The sequence below is a fragment of the Aegilops tauschii genome, chromosome 2 (genome assembly GCF_002575655.3).
Source record: "Aegilops tauschii subsp. strangulata cultivar AL8/78 chromosome 2, Aet v6.0, whole genome shotgun sequence".
Classification (NCBI taxonomy): domain Eukaryota; kingdom Viridiplantae; phylum Streptophyta; class Magnoliopsida; order Poales; family Poaceae; genus Aegilops; species Aegilops tauschii.
In genome coordinates, this window is record NC_053036.3 from 10,794,467 (window position 1) to 10,810,685 (window position 16,219).

General features: G+C 45.5%; 3 protein-coding genes and 1 long non-coding RNA gene across 4 annotated transcripts; all 4 read left to right on the plus strand.

Annotated features, from left to right (window-relative positions):
* Positions 1 to 916: 916 nt before the first annotated feature.
* Positions 917 to 3,510, plus strand: LOC123497299 (uncharacterized). Its single transcript, XR_006670965.2, has 3 exons — positions 917 to 1,289; positions 2,877 to 2,981; positions 3,076 to 3,510. It is a non-coding gene; the product is annotated as an uncharacterized lncRNA (long non-coding RNA).
* A 2,385-nt stretch (positions 3,511 to 5,895) lies between these two features.
* LOC109754206 (probable serine/threonine-protein kinase PBL23) lies at positions 5,896 to 8,652 on the plus strand. Its single transcript, XM_073509469.1, has 6 exons — positions 5,896 to 5,964; positions 6,238 to 6,324; positions 6,570 to 6,728; positions 7,062 to 7,320; positions 7,419 to 7,647; positions 8,024 to 8,652. The coding sequence occupies exons 3-6, from the start codon at positions 6,612 to 6,614 to the stop codon at positions 8,094 to 8,096; spliced, it is 678 nt and encodes a 225-aa protein (XP_073365570.1). The 5' UTR covers positions 5,896 to 5,964; positions 6,238 to 6,324; positions 6,570 to 6,611; the 3' UTR covers positions 8,097 to 8,652.
* A 242-nt stretch (positions 8,653 to 8,894) lies between these two features.
* LOC141020487 (probable E3 ubiquitin-protein ligase EDA40) lies at positions 8,895 to 10,596 on the plus strand. Its single transcript, XM_073506712.1, has 2 exons — positions 8,895 to 9,906; positions 9,992 to 10,596. Exons 1-2 carry the CDS (start codon positions 9,126 to 9,128, stop codon positions 10,540 to 10,542), a joined length of 1,332 nt encoding a protein of 443 aa, XP_073362813.1. The 5' UTR covers positions 8,895 to 9,125; the 3' UTR covers positions 10,543 to 10,596.
* Positions 10,597 to 11,049: 453 nt separating this feature from the next.
* On the plus strand, positions 11,050 to 12,012 carry LOC141040602 (uncharacterized). The gene is made up of 3 exons (XM_073506713.1): positions 11,050 to 11,129; positions 11,230 to 11,511; positions 11,736 to 12,012. Exons 1-3 carry the CDS (start codon positions 11,050 to 11,052, stop codon positions 12,010 to 12,012), a joined length of 639 nt encoding a protein of 212 aa, XP_073362814.1.
* Positions 12,013 to 16,219: the final 4,207 nt, after the last annotated feature.

Consider the following 16,219-nt stretch of genomic DNA (forward strand, 5'->3'; position numbering starts at 1 on the left):
TAAATATTACTTTGGTTCGTAGAGTTCGACATGTCTTTGAAGGGAGTACGATCACTCGATCGCGTCGGAGACTTCATCTGCAAGGAAGATAGTATCAAAAAAAAGTTTCTGTTACGTGGCCACCGTGGTAAGATTGTAGAGTGCACACTTATTCTACCTCATTCCAATTCATATTCGACTTATGCACTCCTGTTTATTATACCACGAATTAAAATCACTAATGATGATGATTTAAAAATTATTCATGCAAGTATGCTAGTTGTCCAATGTCTACAGTGAAATTCAGTTGACATTACCTCAAGAGCATAAATGATCGTGTTGTTGATGCAAATTAAAATGATAAATACTCCCTCCATCCCAAAATTCTTGTCTTAGATTTGTCTAGATACGGATGTATCTAATACTAAAATGTGACTTGATACATCCGTATTTAGACAAATCTAAGACAAGAATGACTTGATACATCCGTATCTAGACAAATCTAAGACAAGAATTTTGGGACGGAGGGAGTATTTTATATCCATAAAATTAATAGCACGTGGTACCACAAGTATCTTGCATTCTCTTGAGTCACAACATTTCATCAGACTATTTTTTTAGGACCGTTTACCATACATTAGATATTGTCCACATGAGAAAATATAAAAAATGGAGGCATCGTTGTACAAGAGAAAAACACAGCGTAGTATAACATTTGGCCCACCCACGAGAACTAATCTGGTCAACGGCCTATTACATCAAGTGCTACCATCCATCCATTCTAAATTGGCCCAACTTGGGCCTGCCAACACCGCTGTGCCACTATGCGCACCGTCCGATCCCCTGGATGGCACAGATCAACAACACGATCGCAAAATCAGCACTGGTGGAAACCCTACCCAAAATATCCTCCAATTTTCGCCGTCATTCACGGAAAGGAAGGAGATAGCGGCTGCGTCGGCGCCGAATTCCTTGCCGGCGTAACCGCGCCGGCAATTCGCGATGCTCGACGGCGATGTCGCGTCCGGCGTCGATCTATCCCGCTGTGCTCGTTGAGGATGTGGTGCCGCCGTCCTTGAAGGCGGACGTCCTGGCCATGGTGATGGGGGCTGCGTGGGCCGTCGCCATTGATGGCAGGCTGCGCGCGCTACGGTGACGGCGGGCCGGGAGACGGCGTCCGCGCGGAAGACGGAGGCTGAGCGGTTTCTGTGTGCTGGAGTTTGCTCCGGCGGCGTGGAGAGGAGCTGCAGCCGACGCATCGCAAAGGGATGGAGGCCCCCTTCTCCCAGCCAGTCACCGATTATATGTGGGTACGTGTATTTCTGCAACCTCATCTGAAGCATACTATTCTATTATGCTCGAAGCCCAAATAGTAAACAGGATGTGGTTTGCATAGAGTCGATGCTCACAAACATGGGGCTAATTATACATGGTAAACATGAATAAACTATAGGTCTTACCGAACCAAATTAGATAGGAGTCTGCTTGCGTTTATCTTAGCGGCGTGGCACCCGGGTTGATAGTCGAGCTGATTGAATTGGAGGCGGGGACAGATCAGCAGGAAGCCAATGCCACGAAGAGTGCGTGAGGTTCGTATGCCAAGTAGACTTATATGCAACCATGGATAGGAAAGTGATCCCGTATTAATTAATTAAAGTTAATGCGCATTATTACACAAGGAATTAGTGGGGAAACAAAAAAAATGGAAAGAACATAGATATAGCAGTTGATCCCGGACAGAATCTGATCTGTCATTGATTTCTTTCATCTAGCTGGATTTATAATGATGACAACACGTACTATAAAAATAGATCCTTGTGAAGCTGTTTTAGAGGCGACGAACACTAAGTGGCTGTGCGAACATATTTTTTTTCCGAAACGGACTGTGCGAACATAATAACATTTGAACATCATTATAGAGCATCGAAGTGAATTTTGCATCAAACTTGAACCCTCCTCATTCGTTGAACGTGAACATGGCTCGTTCGTTGAACAATCAAGCTTGCCCGGTTGAGCATCTCCTAGTGCCGCACGGCAGGCTGCCAGCTCATAGGACTGCTGGTTGTCTGGTTGGAAGACAAGCTGGCTCATGTATGTCGTTTTCAAGAACCGTACAAAATAGGTTTAATAAAACAACATACAATCCATATTTTTATACAAGATGGTCATGTTAAACATTCTTCGATTACACAAGCACTCACGTTGTGCTCTGTTGACCTCAAGCAGTGTGGCACCTAAAGTCCAAAGCCCCTGCTTTGCTAGTCCCCACCGCATCAAGTGGCGTGACACATGCTGGTCCCAGACACGTAGGTAGATAAACTCCCTCCTGGTTGAGCAATAAAATGTTAGCCCACTGCCATGCATCACATGTCGGTATGGTGTGGTACGGTCGTCTGACCTGTGTAACATTATTTTGCTAACATGCATCACTATGCCAATGACATCTGGGAAAAAATGATGTGAATTTGTTAAGAAAGTCTGGCTCAACTACATGTTAGCAAAATTCATTGTGAGATGATACAATGCACCTGCAAGCATCCTGTTTCTGAGGCTGTAGACATCTATAAAATCAATGAATCGTGGCGGCAACGAAGGGATGTTAATGCTGGCCCTGGCAAGAAGTATTTCAGTGCGCGAGTGGAGGACGATGTAAAAGTCACATGGCACCGGCAATGCAACTGGCAGATGCATAGCTGCTGGTTCAAAACCAACTTTTTTGAATAAGTGTACTGAGCCGGCACGTAGGTTGTCGCTGAAGCGATATGCGATCGGTTGAAATGGATCAAATGCAATTACATCCATTTTGACCCCCTGGAAACCTATTGCATACATTAGCAGCATGTTGAATATATTATCAGCAGATCACTTGATAGCATATCTTCTTTGAATACTTACAGTTTGGTCGATGAGGATGGCGTGAAAGATGGCTGCTCCACTCCGGGTATGTTTGATGCGAGCATACAAAACCTTTGCCGTTGCGTCCCAACCTCTACTGTATATATGTAGGTTTTCTATTTCGCTGAACCTTACATGTCTGCAATTGGTTGACAAAGAGCACAATTCTGTATATTTCCTAATGCAAATAACTAAAAGCAGGAATGGATAAAATGTTGCCTGGCGATCGGCGGTGGAGGGCCAACGGGAGCGGGAACGAAGTTCACAGGCGGTGGTGCCATGACCCTCTTCGAGCCAGGACGGCCCATCCTGGGTCCCATCGGCATGAGTGCTAAGACCCGATTTCTCTTCTAACACGACTCATGGTTCAGAACGCAAGGACGTATATTGACTGATCTGACTATTTTCATTTTCATTGGCGCCAAGTAAACCATGGTGATAGGAAAAAGGAAGTGATTGAAAGAAGGAGATTGATCAACGTTTGATTGAAAGAAGGAAGGAGATTTATCACCATCATGAATGAATTGATTGCGTTTCGATTGATTGTTGATTGATTCCGCTTGGTTGCCTTATGTGAATTATTTCTTTACCAAAGATAGAGTCGATTGGAGGGAGAAAAGAACATCGGCAGAGGGAGAAAATCGGTGGGGAGAAAACCGGTGTCGGGAGAAAAAAAAATCGCTGGAGGGGAGGGGGGATCGTACGAAGGGGTTGGACGAAGAGGGGGAATGTAAGAGGGGAAATGGAACCTTACGTTTCTTTTAGGTAGTAGAGATACCCTGCTGTTAGAGCATCTACATCTAGGATTGCCAAATTTGCCTCCCCCCTCTCTCCGCAGTCGATCCCGTATTTCCCACCCCTCAAATCCATACAAATCCATGCACGTATATCACATAGGAATAAAGAGCATACATAGAACACAAAGGATTCTTCCACATTTCATAGGACAACCAAAAGATCATTGCATAGTTCATCGTCGGACTCGGACAACCAAAAGAGTTGCAAGTTCATCGCATCTATATATGCAGGTATTTAAGAATAGGACAGGACATGATTCACCGGCACGGCACCTTGTCCTCCCCCTTGTCATCTCGGCGGCGGCGGTTGTAGTACATGGCGAAGACGGCCTAGGGGTTGTCGTCAGGGGAGTCGTTGGAGTCAAAGGAACTGTTGTTGGTGACGAAAGACGAGGACGAGGTGCAGGGAAGGACGGTGAGACGTCTGGCCCCGGGGGCTTCTCCGTAGCGAGGTAGCAGGCTTTGGCCATGGCCACCTCTTTCTCAGCGGCTGTCCACTGGGATGCCTTGTTGCCCTCCCACAAGGCCTTTGCATTCTTGCGGCGGCGGCCGTCCGTCTCCACGCTGGTCAATGAGCGGCGAGGGATCTCGCGAAGGAGCTTGTCCTCCTCGTCGGACGATGACGTGCGGTTGATGGGGGCACAGCTGCACCGACGAGATCTGGTCGCCGCCTTCCGTGCCTTCTCCTGGGCGAGCTGAGTCAAGGGCCCGTGCCTCGGACTCCTGCGTCCACCGCGGGGTTGGTTGGGGTGCTTGACGTGGCACGAACAGCCAGCGGCCACATGAATGGGTGCCAGCGGTGACCGATGCCGGACAATGGGGGACGACATTGGGCGATTACGCTTGCAGCTGCTGCTTTCACCTGAGTGGACGATGGGGCGTCACGGAGCTCGAAGAGCCGCCCTTGTCCATACGCGAGCGTTAGAGGGCGGCATAGTGGGCGAGCTCCTTGTCTGCCGATGCGGAGCTCGAGTCCTCCTTCACGAGCCCAGCCTAGACGACTGGGTCCGGCTCGATGCCAGGGACGACCTTGGCGGAAGGGGAGCGGTCGAGAGTGTTGTTTATGTGGGAATGGGGTTGGCCAGCATGGGCTGGTCCGACGTAGCGACCCTGTACTGGCTGCCCTAAATATGAGCTGGGTTTTGAGGGTGCCGGACAGCCCAGACGTTTGGGCTGAGTTTGGGGGATCTTGTTGGATGGCAATTTCGTGATCCGACAGTGACCGGGCCATTTGCTCAGACCTATAAGGGGGTTTTGAGAGGTCTGGTTCTAGATGCTCTTAGCCATCAGAATCTAGCTCATTGAGAGAATCATTCGTCTTGTTGCCATAAATGTAGACTTTGTCAAGTCTTACGAAGCTAATAAGTGGTACTCCCTCTGAAAACTATTACTGTATAAGACTTTTAGTGATCTAAAAAGTCTTACAATAGTTTACAGAAGGAGTACTATATGCTATCACTTATTACGCATGCAGGTACACCCCTTATCACTATCATTCAGTTTCACCAAGATTTGTGCGTGCACTCTCGCTTCGTCGCATATATGCTAGATCCATTTCCTAACAGGTATGTGCAAGCTGTGGTGTCGATTGACCTTACAACTTAAGTAATTCTTCTCTATGTTCTCTGGTCCCGTAAAAAGATGTATTGCAATCTAGCCGTGCTGATTGTGTGTTATTCTGTATGGCGGGCGAGCTCTACAAGGTGTGCCCTTCTCTCTTCCCTTCAGTGGCAAGAACAAAAGCAGAATGAGTTCAATGGCTCAGTGACTTTTGTCCACTGATGGCAAGAACCAACCTCGGCTCAGGATTTGATGAACGTCAGTAGTTGATTAGTCCACGGAAAAAACTGAACTCGATCAGGACACAAGTAGTTGGCTGGTATGTCTGAATTAATTGACTTAATTTGCAGTCCAACTTTAGGTACAGTATTCACTTAACGAAAATGCGTCATGCAAGCAGACAGCGTACGTTGACCGAAATCAGATCTGTAGGTTTTTAAACAAATATAACCATATGCCCACTTGCAGCAGCCGGCTACTAGTCAAGATTGTTCGTATGCGAAGAAAAATTCCATTCAATAAGTCGCGGCCCGAGAGAACACGTGGAGATAGCAAGTGGCTCAACTTGCTGACAACAAGCATGGTAACACAACCAGACACGGCACTTAGTTAGGTGGCTGCCACAAAAACCAACACCTAGCGCTACTAATTGGAGTCCAGCTAGCACAATTTGCTCATTCTCTCGATCTCCTGCGCCTCATTGCCATGGGTGTATGAAGTTGAGCGCTAACAGGTCTGTTGATTCACAATAGTCATTTTGCTCTGACTTCTCTCTTTTTGTTCGAAGATGTTTAAAAAAATCTTCTAGCTCTGTTCAACATGTCTATAGCTAGCACTCTGTATTGTGCTTTTGAACTCAATTCACCTTAATTTTTATCCTCTACTCGTATGTTAGATTATTCTTGGATTCGTTTCATGTTCGTTCCAACTATATACTATGTTCAGAACTTGAGATCTAACTTGGTTGATCTTAATACAAATTTTGCATCTTTGTTGCTTGACGCAGATTTTGATCGCATGACTGGACATCGATCTGCATAGCAGTTTCCAAGTTATTGCTTGTTCTGTATATCACCCCACGGGCAAGTCTCAAGTATGTATTCAATTCATCGTTCCTATTGCTGACCATCCAGTAGCTGTTGCTTCAAATGTTCTTCCTCCAAACAGAATCTTGTATCATATTTGAGCGTTGTCTTTTGATACATCAATCAAACTGATCAGATCTTGTGCAAGCTCGATTGGTCATTTGATGGAGATCACATGGAGAGAAAGTTAGACTAGTCATATATCTCTATTGCTTGTTCTACATGTAAAATATAGACATATGGTTTATTTCAGGTAATCATTTGTGTTTGTTTCTCTATCGGAGGAAGCAATAACATGGAAAATGTACATGCAGCGCCAAGGGTTCTGTCGTTCCGGTTATTGAATGAAATTACAAAAGGTTTCTCTACGGACATGAAAATTGGCGCAGGTTCATACGGAAATGTTTATAAGGTACAAGTGATGATGAGACTTTAATAACCAGACATGCTCGTGTTAATTTCAAACACCACCGTGTACAGCATTTACTTGAGCTGGTAGAACAAGTTCTCCCAGCAGAGAGTAACTGCTCAAGTTCACACTTCACAAAACACAAATATTTTGTTCTCTATTTATCTTTGTTAATGACTGCTTGCATAGTTGATCTTACACTGGTGCACTATAATCTGACAAAAAACAATACTCTGTGTTACATGTATCAGTATGGACAAATTTTATGCCTAGTCGTGTTACCTGTATCGCTGCAAACAGAACTTTAAACCATGCATGCATTGATATGTTGAACAGGGAGAGCATACAACTGGGGAAATTATTGCTGTGAAGGTGCTTCATTACATTCCAGGAATTGATGATGAGCAATTTGAGAAGGAGTATCACAACCTTGCAACTCTACGGCACAAAAATATTGTGCGGTTACTTGGCTATTGCCATGAAACTAGGCGAGAATTTCTGCCTTACAATGGAAAACTGGTTTTTGCTGAGATGACACAGAGAGCCCTTTGCTTTGAGTATATGCAAAATGGAAGCCTTGATGGTTGTCTTACTGGTATGATGCAGGGTGCTCTGCTTGTATTATGATATAGCATGTTAAGCAACCATTCATAACATACACTTATGGAGGCTGCCCTTTGTTTGTTGCTGTAGATGAATCTACTGGACATGATTGGTGCACACGCTACGCAATAACTAAGGGGATTTGTCAGGGTCTGAAGTACCTTCATGAGGAATTGGATCCTCCTATGTATCATTTGGATTTAAAACCAGCGAATGTATTGCTAGATGAAAATATGGTGCCGAAATTAGCCGATTTTGGCTTGTCAAGGCTCTTCAGAGGAGAACAAACACAAATGACCAAAAGTGCTGTAGGAACACTGTAAGTCTAATCATCTATGTGAATTGAAAAATTATATACATTAGACCGATGGTCTCGATAACATATATGATGTGTCATTTTGTCATATAGTGGGTACGTACCGCCGGAATACATAGATGCGGGTATAATCTCTACTAAGTTTGACATATTCAGTTTGGGTGTGCTAATCATAAAGATAATGACTGGACCAAACGGCTACTTTTCGGAGTGCTGAAATGGCTACCCAACAATTCATAGAGCTGATCTAAAAAAAAAAACAATTCATAGAGCTTGTAAGCGGAATTATTGCCTTTACTGAGACTAGTAGTACGTATTTCATGAATAATATCTCCATATAATTCGAGAAACTGCCACGCTTTATGTTACATACTGGTAGGTGCATGGGAACTGGAAGAACAAGCTACAGACAAGATCAGTTTACACGCTGGAGCGTCATTCCAAACAAGTGAAGAGATGTATCGAAATAGCTTTAAGCTGTGTGGATGCCGATCGACACCAAAGGCCGAGTATAGGTGTAATCATCAGTATGCTGAATGAGACCGAGACTGCGCCGCGATTTCGGAGACCAAGGGTCGACGATATACAAGGTGTGGTCACTAATGGCACAATTGCTAATTTCTTACTATCTTTATCTATGTATCGTTCCAAAAACATATGCATGGGTACATCTCTGCATCTATGTAGAGAGACGGGGATAACATAGAATATAATTTCCACTAAGCCGGCTTGAATATGGTAACACTCCACGCTCTTGTTGCAGAAATAGTAACATTTGACAACCTCTTCGTCAATAAGATTACTTATATTTTGGCATCTATTTTTTATTAGGCAGTAAAAGGTTTGTAACACTGCAGATGCACTAAAGTAACACTTTTTACCAAACCAAGTGTTGTGGAATATACATAAAGTAGGTGACGTACAGCCAGTTATATGTATAGGGACCACCTATAGAGTGCGGAGTTTCTGCTCCCGGGCTCATCTGCACCCTCGCTCAGAAAAAATCAAAATAAATACTAGAAAAATTCAAAAAATTCTAATTTTTTGTGTGGTAGATAATTTGATGCGTGAGGTCCGGTCCAAATTTTAACTCATTTGGATATCTGAGCAGCTCTCGGCAAAAAAGACAAATACAGTGTTGGTAAAAAAGTTTACTATTCACGCACTGTTCTGATCCGATTTGTCTTTTTTGCCGAGAGCTCCTCAGATGTCCAAATGAGTCGAAATTTGTACCGGACCTCACGCATCAAATTATCTACCACACAATTTTTTTTTTGGAATTTTTTTATTTTTTCTAGTATTTATTGTGAATTTTGTTTTGAGCAGGAGCAGATGAGCCTGGGCACCGAGTTGGATATCCGCCACTTATAGATATGCTAAGAAATGTGAGTACTTAGTTTTTAGCCTACTTAAATAATTTTTTTCGATAAAGGACATTTCAGCCGTAGCTGGCCATTATTCGATAGACAAGAAAACTAGTAATGAATAATGAAGATGAACCAAGAAAACAAAGAACACTGAGCGTGCAGCTGGCGTTCAAGCACTGCAAAAGGGCCCCACTGAAAGAGTGTAAAATAAAGGTGATGCTGGAGCTCACCGGTGGCGACAGCACCAGTGACCGGCCGGGCCTGGACCTGGTGCTCGTCATGGACGTCAGTGGCAGTATGGAGGGCGAGAAGCTAGACCAAGTAAAGACCGCCATGCGGTTTGTCGTACAGAAGCTCAGCCCCATCGACCGACTCTCCATTGTCACATTCTCTAATATCGCCACCAAGCTCTGTCCGCTGCAGCAGGTCACCGAGGCCTCGCAGCGGCAGTTGCAGCAGCTCATCGACAGTCTTGTGGCCCAGGGCGCCACCAACATAATTGACGGCCTCCGGACCGGGGCCAATATCCTTACCGACCGCAAGGTGAGCGACGGTCGCGTCGCCAGCATCATGCTCATGTCTGACGGTCACGTCCAGGACACTGGCGGTGCTGGCCTGATCATGGCCGTAGCCCAGTGCCTCGCCGGGCTGCTTACGGTCGCGATTGAGGAGCTCGAACTGAAGATGGAATGGGTCATTGGCGAATTACATATAGTTAAGGTGAACTCTGGGAATCTAAAGTCCTACGGCGGCAAGGGTCACGAGCGCGTAAGCTTTGGCAACCTCTACAGCAGAGAAGTTCGCAGGGTCATTGTTGAACTTCTTCTACCGGCAATCGACAGCGAGCGTAGCACGGAGATCGAAGTCACGCTGGTACGGTATCCATCAAAAACAGGTAGCAATCAATGAGATAATCAGTGTAAACCATCAAATGAAATCATCTTTAATATGTCTGTGATGACCGAAATGCAGCTCTTCAGGGAGGCCAGAGTTCATCAGCATGCCTCCTAAGACAATGAGTGTGTGGCGCACCAGCATGGAGGTCTTCGAGGAGGAGATGCCGCCAGAGTTACTGATGGAGGAGGCCCGTTTGCACGCGGTGGAAATGCTTCACCAGGCGATGTACCTGGCGGAGGACATGAGAGACCTTGGCAGTGCCAAGGCTCTGCTAGTGGAGGCCCAGAACAGGGAGCGCTGCATCCCGGAGCTCAGGACCGAGCTGCAGGGGATCATCGATCTGTTGGAAGCGCCAGAATCGTACGCCAAGCACGGCCAACCGTACACGGCGTCCTCGTCTATTTCGCACCGCCTGGAGCGTTACGCGGCGAGGGGCAACATGGAGACCATGCGGCTCTTTGCAACGCCACGCATTGATGAGTACCTAGAGCAGGCCAAGAAGTTCCACGATGACCCTACGATACCACTGCCGTCTACGGATGACGATGTCCAGCAGGAGGTTGGTGTTCTTAACATTAATGTTGCCAGTAGGGCTGAGGAGATGCGGAGATTGAGCTTGGAAATAATGGTCTAATTAAGCAGCCATGCAGACTATCAAGAACCACAGCAGCAAATGTAGAAACAAACTGGTTACATGTCCTCTGAAAATTTTTAGTGAAGGAAATGTGATTCTGATCATTCACCGACCCAGATAAAAGGGCTCCGTTGCGCCCCCCCCCCCCCCCCTCCCTCCTTTCTCCTCTGAGAATATTTCAAACAAATTTTATAGTTGAATTTTAAATTCAAATAAATGAATGAACGAACATTTGAACCAGAGACCTCTCAAAACAGGAACTAGGTTGCTACCAACACGCCAGAACCTACTCTCATGGCATTAATTAGATCCTACGTACTTACTATAAATTGAGTGTTTAAATTCAAAAAATTCAAAAAACTGATATTTTTTTGCTTGGTACGGGGATTTACCGAGGGGCACGGAAATACGCGGTAACCATGAAAAATATCGAAATTTCGACCGGTAACCAAAACCTTGGTGACAATCAGGCTCGGCAACCTCTATGGAAGGGAAGTGCGCAAGGTCATGGTTGACCTCCGCCTCCCCACCATTGAGAGCGAGCGGAGTACCGAGATCCTCAAGGCCACCTACTCATACAGAAGCAGGTACCAAATACCAGTCAATTCCAACTGATATTTGTATTAGGATTTAGGAATGAGACCATATTGCATGCATGTTCATAGGCTTCGTAAATGTGATGTGCAGCTCTTCTGGGAGGCAGCAGTTTGTTGCGCGTCCAGAGATGCTGACCGTGTGGCGCACCGGCGTAGATGTCTCAGACTTCGAGGAGGAGAAGCCGGTGGAGTCACAGAGGGAGGAGGCCTGTTTGGAGACGGCAAAGATGATCAAGGAGGCAAAAACCATGGGGGGCAACTTCTACTCCAAACGTGCGTATGGCAAGCTAGTGGAGGCTCAAAATATGCTGGTTGAGGAGTCGGACCCGCTGCTCATGACGGAGCTGCAGGATCTCTTAGGGCCAGTTCTTTTGTTAGCTCTTTTGGGCTTCCAGAATAAGCTGCCCCCTACCCAGCTTATTCTGGAAGCCCAAACAAATTATTTTTTATAAGCCTATTAGTCAAGTCTTAACTATTAGGCTTCTAAAAGATAAATTTGGTTGGGCTTCTAGAATAAGCTAGGTAGGGGGCAGCTTATTGCAGCTTATTCTAGAAGCCACAAAAAAAACTGGCCATAATGCTCTTGGACCCGGAAAGGTACGGCCCCTGGAAGGGTCGCTCCTATGCCTCGTCCTCCGAGTCTTCACATGACCGGCAGCGTTTCACAGCTAGGGGGGTCACGCGGCTCTTCGCGACACCACGTATGGACATCTACCTTGAGCAGGCCAAGAAGTTCCTCGATGACCCGACGATGCTGCTGCCGTCGTCGATGGACGATGCCATCAAGGACGAGCTAGTCTTTGCTGCTCTTACGAACAATGTTGCCACTAGGGAAGAGGAGATGCGGAGATTGAGCTTGTTTACAGAAGACTAAATTAAGCAAGCATTCTAGCTGTCGAGCTGAACGTTAGCCTGCCTTTACTGTATCTTGATTCTTGAGGTGGTAAACTAATTTTTTGAAAATGGGTGCTTTATTACTTAAATGATTTAAGCATTACACCCGGCCTTTGCATAACTAAGATGCACACAGCCAATAAAGTCCTCACTACAAGCCAAAATAAAAGAAGAAGGCGAAATACAAAGATGAATATATGTATGACACCTAAACGGTAGGAGGCCCAATCATGTACACACCTCCGTAAAAGTATCCCTCGCCGCAGCCTCCAATCGTGTACACACCTCCGTAAACAGGTCTCGATTCTTCACTCGCTGTAGAGAGGACAATAGACGAAGCGTCCCGGTACATATGTAGATAACCTGCATAAGGGAAGTACTTTATCATTAAAAACCTTATCATTTCTACATAGCCAAAGTGACCAAATCATGGCAAGCGCTCCCACCCTAAGAAGAATTCTAAACTTGTGATCAATACCATGTAACCAGTTGCCAAATATATTAGCAACACTACACGGAGGATATAAGCCATAAGCTATCTGAATGACTGACCATATAGAACAAGCCAATTTACAATGAAAGAACAAATGTTTTATTATCTCATCATGCGGACAAAATACACATTGCGTACTTCCATGCCAATTCCTCTTAATAAGGTTATCTTTAGTAAGAATGACTCCGCGACGAAGATACCACGCAAAGATTTTATTCTTAAGAGGTATCTTCATCTTTCAGATCTTCTTATTATTATCAACTGGCACATCTGACTGGATCAGACCTCTATACATAGACTCCACTGAGAACTGCCCATTCCCATGTAGGTTCCAACGAAAGATATCGGACCCTTGTGACAACTGTACCGTGGTTAACCGTTGGAGCAGTATGTTCCACGATTGGAGTCTAGGTCCAATTAAATCCCTTCTGAACGTCACATTTGGCGGAAATGATTCCAAAACATTGGCAATACTATCGCCCTTGTGATGCACAATATTGTACATAGCTGGATATTGTTCCCGGAGAGTAGCACTACCTAGCCACTTATCCTCCCAGAATCTAATTTCCGAGCCATCCTTAATTGAGAAGGAACCATAGCGGAAGAAATATTTCTTCGTTGCCATTAGTCCGGCCCAAAAATGAGAGTCCCCAGGCTTCCAGTATACTTGGGATACCGCCTTAGAACCCACATATTTTCTCCTTAGGAGGGTTTGCTATACACCATCTTCCGTCAACAACTTAAACAACCATTTGCCGAGGAGGGCCCTGTTCTTAACCTCAAGGTCATGAATGCCCAACCCGCCTTGTTCCTTGGGACGGCAAACCACACTCCATTTAGCCAGCCGATATTTTTTTCTCTCGCTATCACCTTACCAAAAGAATCTTGATCGGAAGTAATCCAATCTATGTAATACTCCTTTCGGCAATTTGAAGAAGGAAATCATATATAGTACCATGTTACTTAGTACTGAATTTATGAGGACCAACCTTCCACCCAGAGATAGCAATTTACCTTTCCAACTATTAAATCTATTTTGTAGTATCTCGTCGACGTGTTTCCATTCAGAATTTGTGAGTCTCCGATAATGTATCGGTATCCCCAAATAAGTGCTCGGAAACTGGCCCAATCCGCATCCGAATAGCTCACCATACAGATGGGCTTCGTCTTGAGCCTCGCCAAAACAAAACAGTTCACTTTTATGGAAATTGATCTTAAGCCCTGAGAGTTGCTCGAATACTGATAAAATTAATTTCAGATTTCTTGCTTTCTCGAGGTCATGATCCATAAAGAGAATCGTATCGTCGGCATATTGGAGGATAGATAGGCCACCATCCACTAGATGATTCACTACCCCATCAATTTGGCCATCACCTTGGCACGCTCAATCATGACCGCTAACATATCAGCCACTATATTGAATAGCATGGGCGATATTGAGTCACCTTGTCGCAATCCTGTCTTTGTTTGGAAATAGTTGCCAACGTCATCATTGACTTTAATGACAACACTACCTCCAGACACGAAACTATGGATCATAGCGCGCCACTCAGCAGAAAAACCTTTTATTCTGAGAGTCTGTTGAAGGAAAGACCACTTGACTTTGTCATAAGCTTTTTCAAAGTCGATTTTAAGAACCACCCCATTCAGTTTTTTCCGATGCAATCCGTGAACTGTTTCATGAAGGACAACAACCCCATCTAGGATGTTTAAGCTCTGGTTCATTCTGTTTCTTTTTCTGTAATATACTTCCCTGCTTGCCAAATTATAGTGCATATATTCCATGATGAATCTAATGTTATTGATTTGATGTAGTAAATGTTGATAAATTTATCTATAAACCTGGACTATGTTTGAATTTTGAAAAATATTGTATGCACAATAATTTGGCAACGAGGCAGTAGTAGACTACTAGCATCTTGTTTGTCTTTCGAGATTTGAATCTGATCCATTTAGTTTGCTGTTGGGTATTTCCACAGATTTTCTGCACGACTTTTGGGCCACACTGATGTTGCGCTTTGGTAACTGCTCTGACACTGCTAGCCTCCATTCTCAGTTTATAATGCACAGCATATTTCATGATGAATATAATTTTATTGATTTGGAATCTTAAATTTTGGCGATTTTTCTTTAGACAAGCTCACAACCCACACTACCAAATTTTATTGTTTTGGATGCGATGATACAATATTTTTCAAAAGATCAGATCCCAGCGCCGCCAGCCCCACAACCCACAACGGATCCTGCCGCCGGCGTTGGCCTCGGTGGCGGCGGCGCCCGGTGCCAAGGCGCTAACTTAGGAGGAGGCGGCGACAACCCCTCAAGGCGGCTGGGGCACTTTGGGCTGGGGGCTTATGCCGAGGCCAGGGTGGCTCCCTGGCCGTGCGACGGCAACCGACGACCCCATGGCTGCTGGTGCTGGCGATGGTGGGCATGGCGGAGGCCACAGATCTGGATCCCACCTAGATCCATAGTTGATTGTTCAAGTAGATGGTCGGCGGCGCGATGAGGGCTCCAGTGAAGGGATGGAGGATATCCGCCGGAGTACTAGAGGCGGCTTACGCCTTTATGGCAAAGCTCCGTGAGGTTCTAGCAAGCTGCCAGATCGTGACGATGCGGCTTCCAGTGAAAACCGCGCCTGACTGCAGTCTTGTCGGACGATGGCAGCATCTCTGACGTCGTTTCCTTCTCGAGGCATCGTCGTTGCAGGTCACGTCAACTCGATAGGGGTGTTCCAGGGGAAACCCTAGATCTGGGTCTACCGGATCGGACGATGATGACGCCTTCGGTGTCGTTCTCCCTCCTAGGGGCATCGTTTTGAAGCAAGTGTTGACTGAAGGGGACAAGAGGAGGAGCGGTATTATATCATCCGCAAGGCCGACGACGGATCCCGATGGCATGTCACCGCCGAGTTTCAGCGACATACGCGTGGATCGATACGTACAGGATGGTGGAGTTGTTTGACGCCGTGGTGGCGTCAACGACATGCCTGTAAAGGTCGGTGCGTCAGTACCTGCTCTGGAGATGGATCGGTAGAAGACGATGGCGTGGCGGCCTCTGAGAGTGCGCCGGACCGGTGTGTGACCCACTCCCGGCATTGTGGCTTGGTTGGGCCATCCGGCTTTGGATGTTAGGCTTTGGTGCGACATTTGTTTGGTATTCGGCTCGGACATTCGGAACCCTTTATCAAGTGGATAGGAGTAGCCACAGGTGTTGGCTTTAGACTGACTCATGTATTACTTTGTAAGGTCTTTGTGATAATTAATAAAATGGCTGCATGCATAGTCTAGATGCAAAGGCCGGGGGTATATCCTCCTTTTCTAAAAAAAGGAAAATGGGAAAGAGAAAAGGAAAACGAGCTTGCAGTGATGACCAAATGGACTAGAAATCTAGAGCAGAATCATGATTCAAGATCAGTTCGACACAAATTTGAAGGAAACTTAACTTCCTTTATTGTGAAGGAGGAACATACACAGATTACATAAAGATTAAAGAAGCCAGCATCTGAGTTACTACATTTCTATTTACTCCCTGCTTGACTTTTCTTTTGATAGGAAGACCGGTAACGACAAAATTTACTGTACAAGGCTAGCTTGAAAATCCAGGCAATAATGATGACCTGCAAGTCGCAACACCACCTCCTCCTCGCACCTTCCAGCAGCTTGTTTGTAAGATTTTGGGCAACAATATCCTC

What these genes read in the sequence shown, in the direction of transcription:
- LOC141040602 (XM_073506713.1), top strand. Translation starts at nt 11,050, where the DNA reads ATGGTTGACCTCCGCCTCCCCACCATTGAGAGCGAGCGGAGTACCGAG. An exon ending in ACCTACTCATACAGAAGCAG is followed by an intron (nt 11,130 to 11,229) that starts GTACCAAATACC and finishes TGTGATGTGCAG; the next exon opens with CTCTTCTGGGAGGCAGCAGT. An exon ending in CTCTTAGGGCCAGTTCTTTT is followed by an intron (nt 11,512 to 11,735) that starts GTTAGCTCTTTT and finishes GGACCCGGAAAG; the next exon opens with GTACGGCCCCTGGAAGGGTC.
- LOC109754206 (XM_073509469.1), top strand. Translation starts at nt 6,612, where the DNA reads ATGGAAAATGTACATGCAGCGCCAAGGGTTCTGTCGTTCCGGTTATTG. An exon ending in CCTTGATGGTTGTCTTACTG is followed by an intron (nt 7,321 to 7,418) that starts GTATGATGCAGG and finishes TTGTTGCTGTAG; the next exon opens with ATGAATCTACTGGACATGAT. An exon ending in AAAAGTGCTGTAGGAACACT is followed by an intron (nt 7,648 to 8,023) that starts GTAAGTCTAATC and finishes ACATACTGGTAG; the next exon opens with GTGCATGGGAACTGGAAGAA.
- LOC141020487 (XM_073506712.1), top strand. Translation starts at nt 9,126, where the DNA reads ATGAATAATGAAGATGAACCAAGAAAACAAAGAACACTGAGCGTGCAG. An exon ending in ACGGTATCCATCAAAAACAG is followed by an intron (nt 9,907 to 9,991) that starts GTAGCAATCAAT and finishes GCAGCTCTTCAG; the next exon opens with GGAGGCCAGAGTTCATCAGC.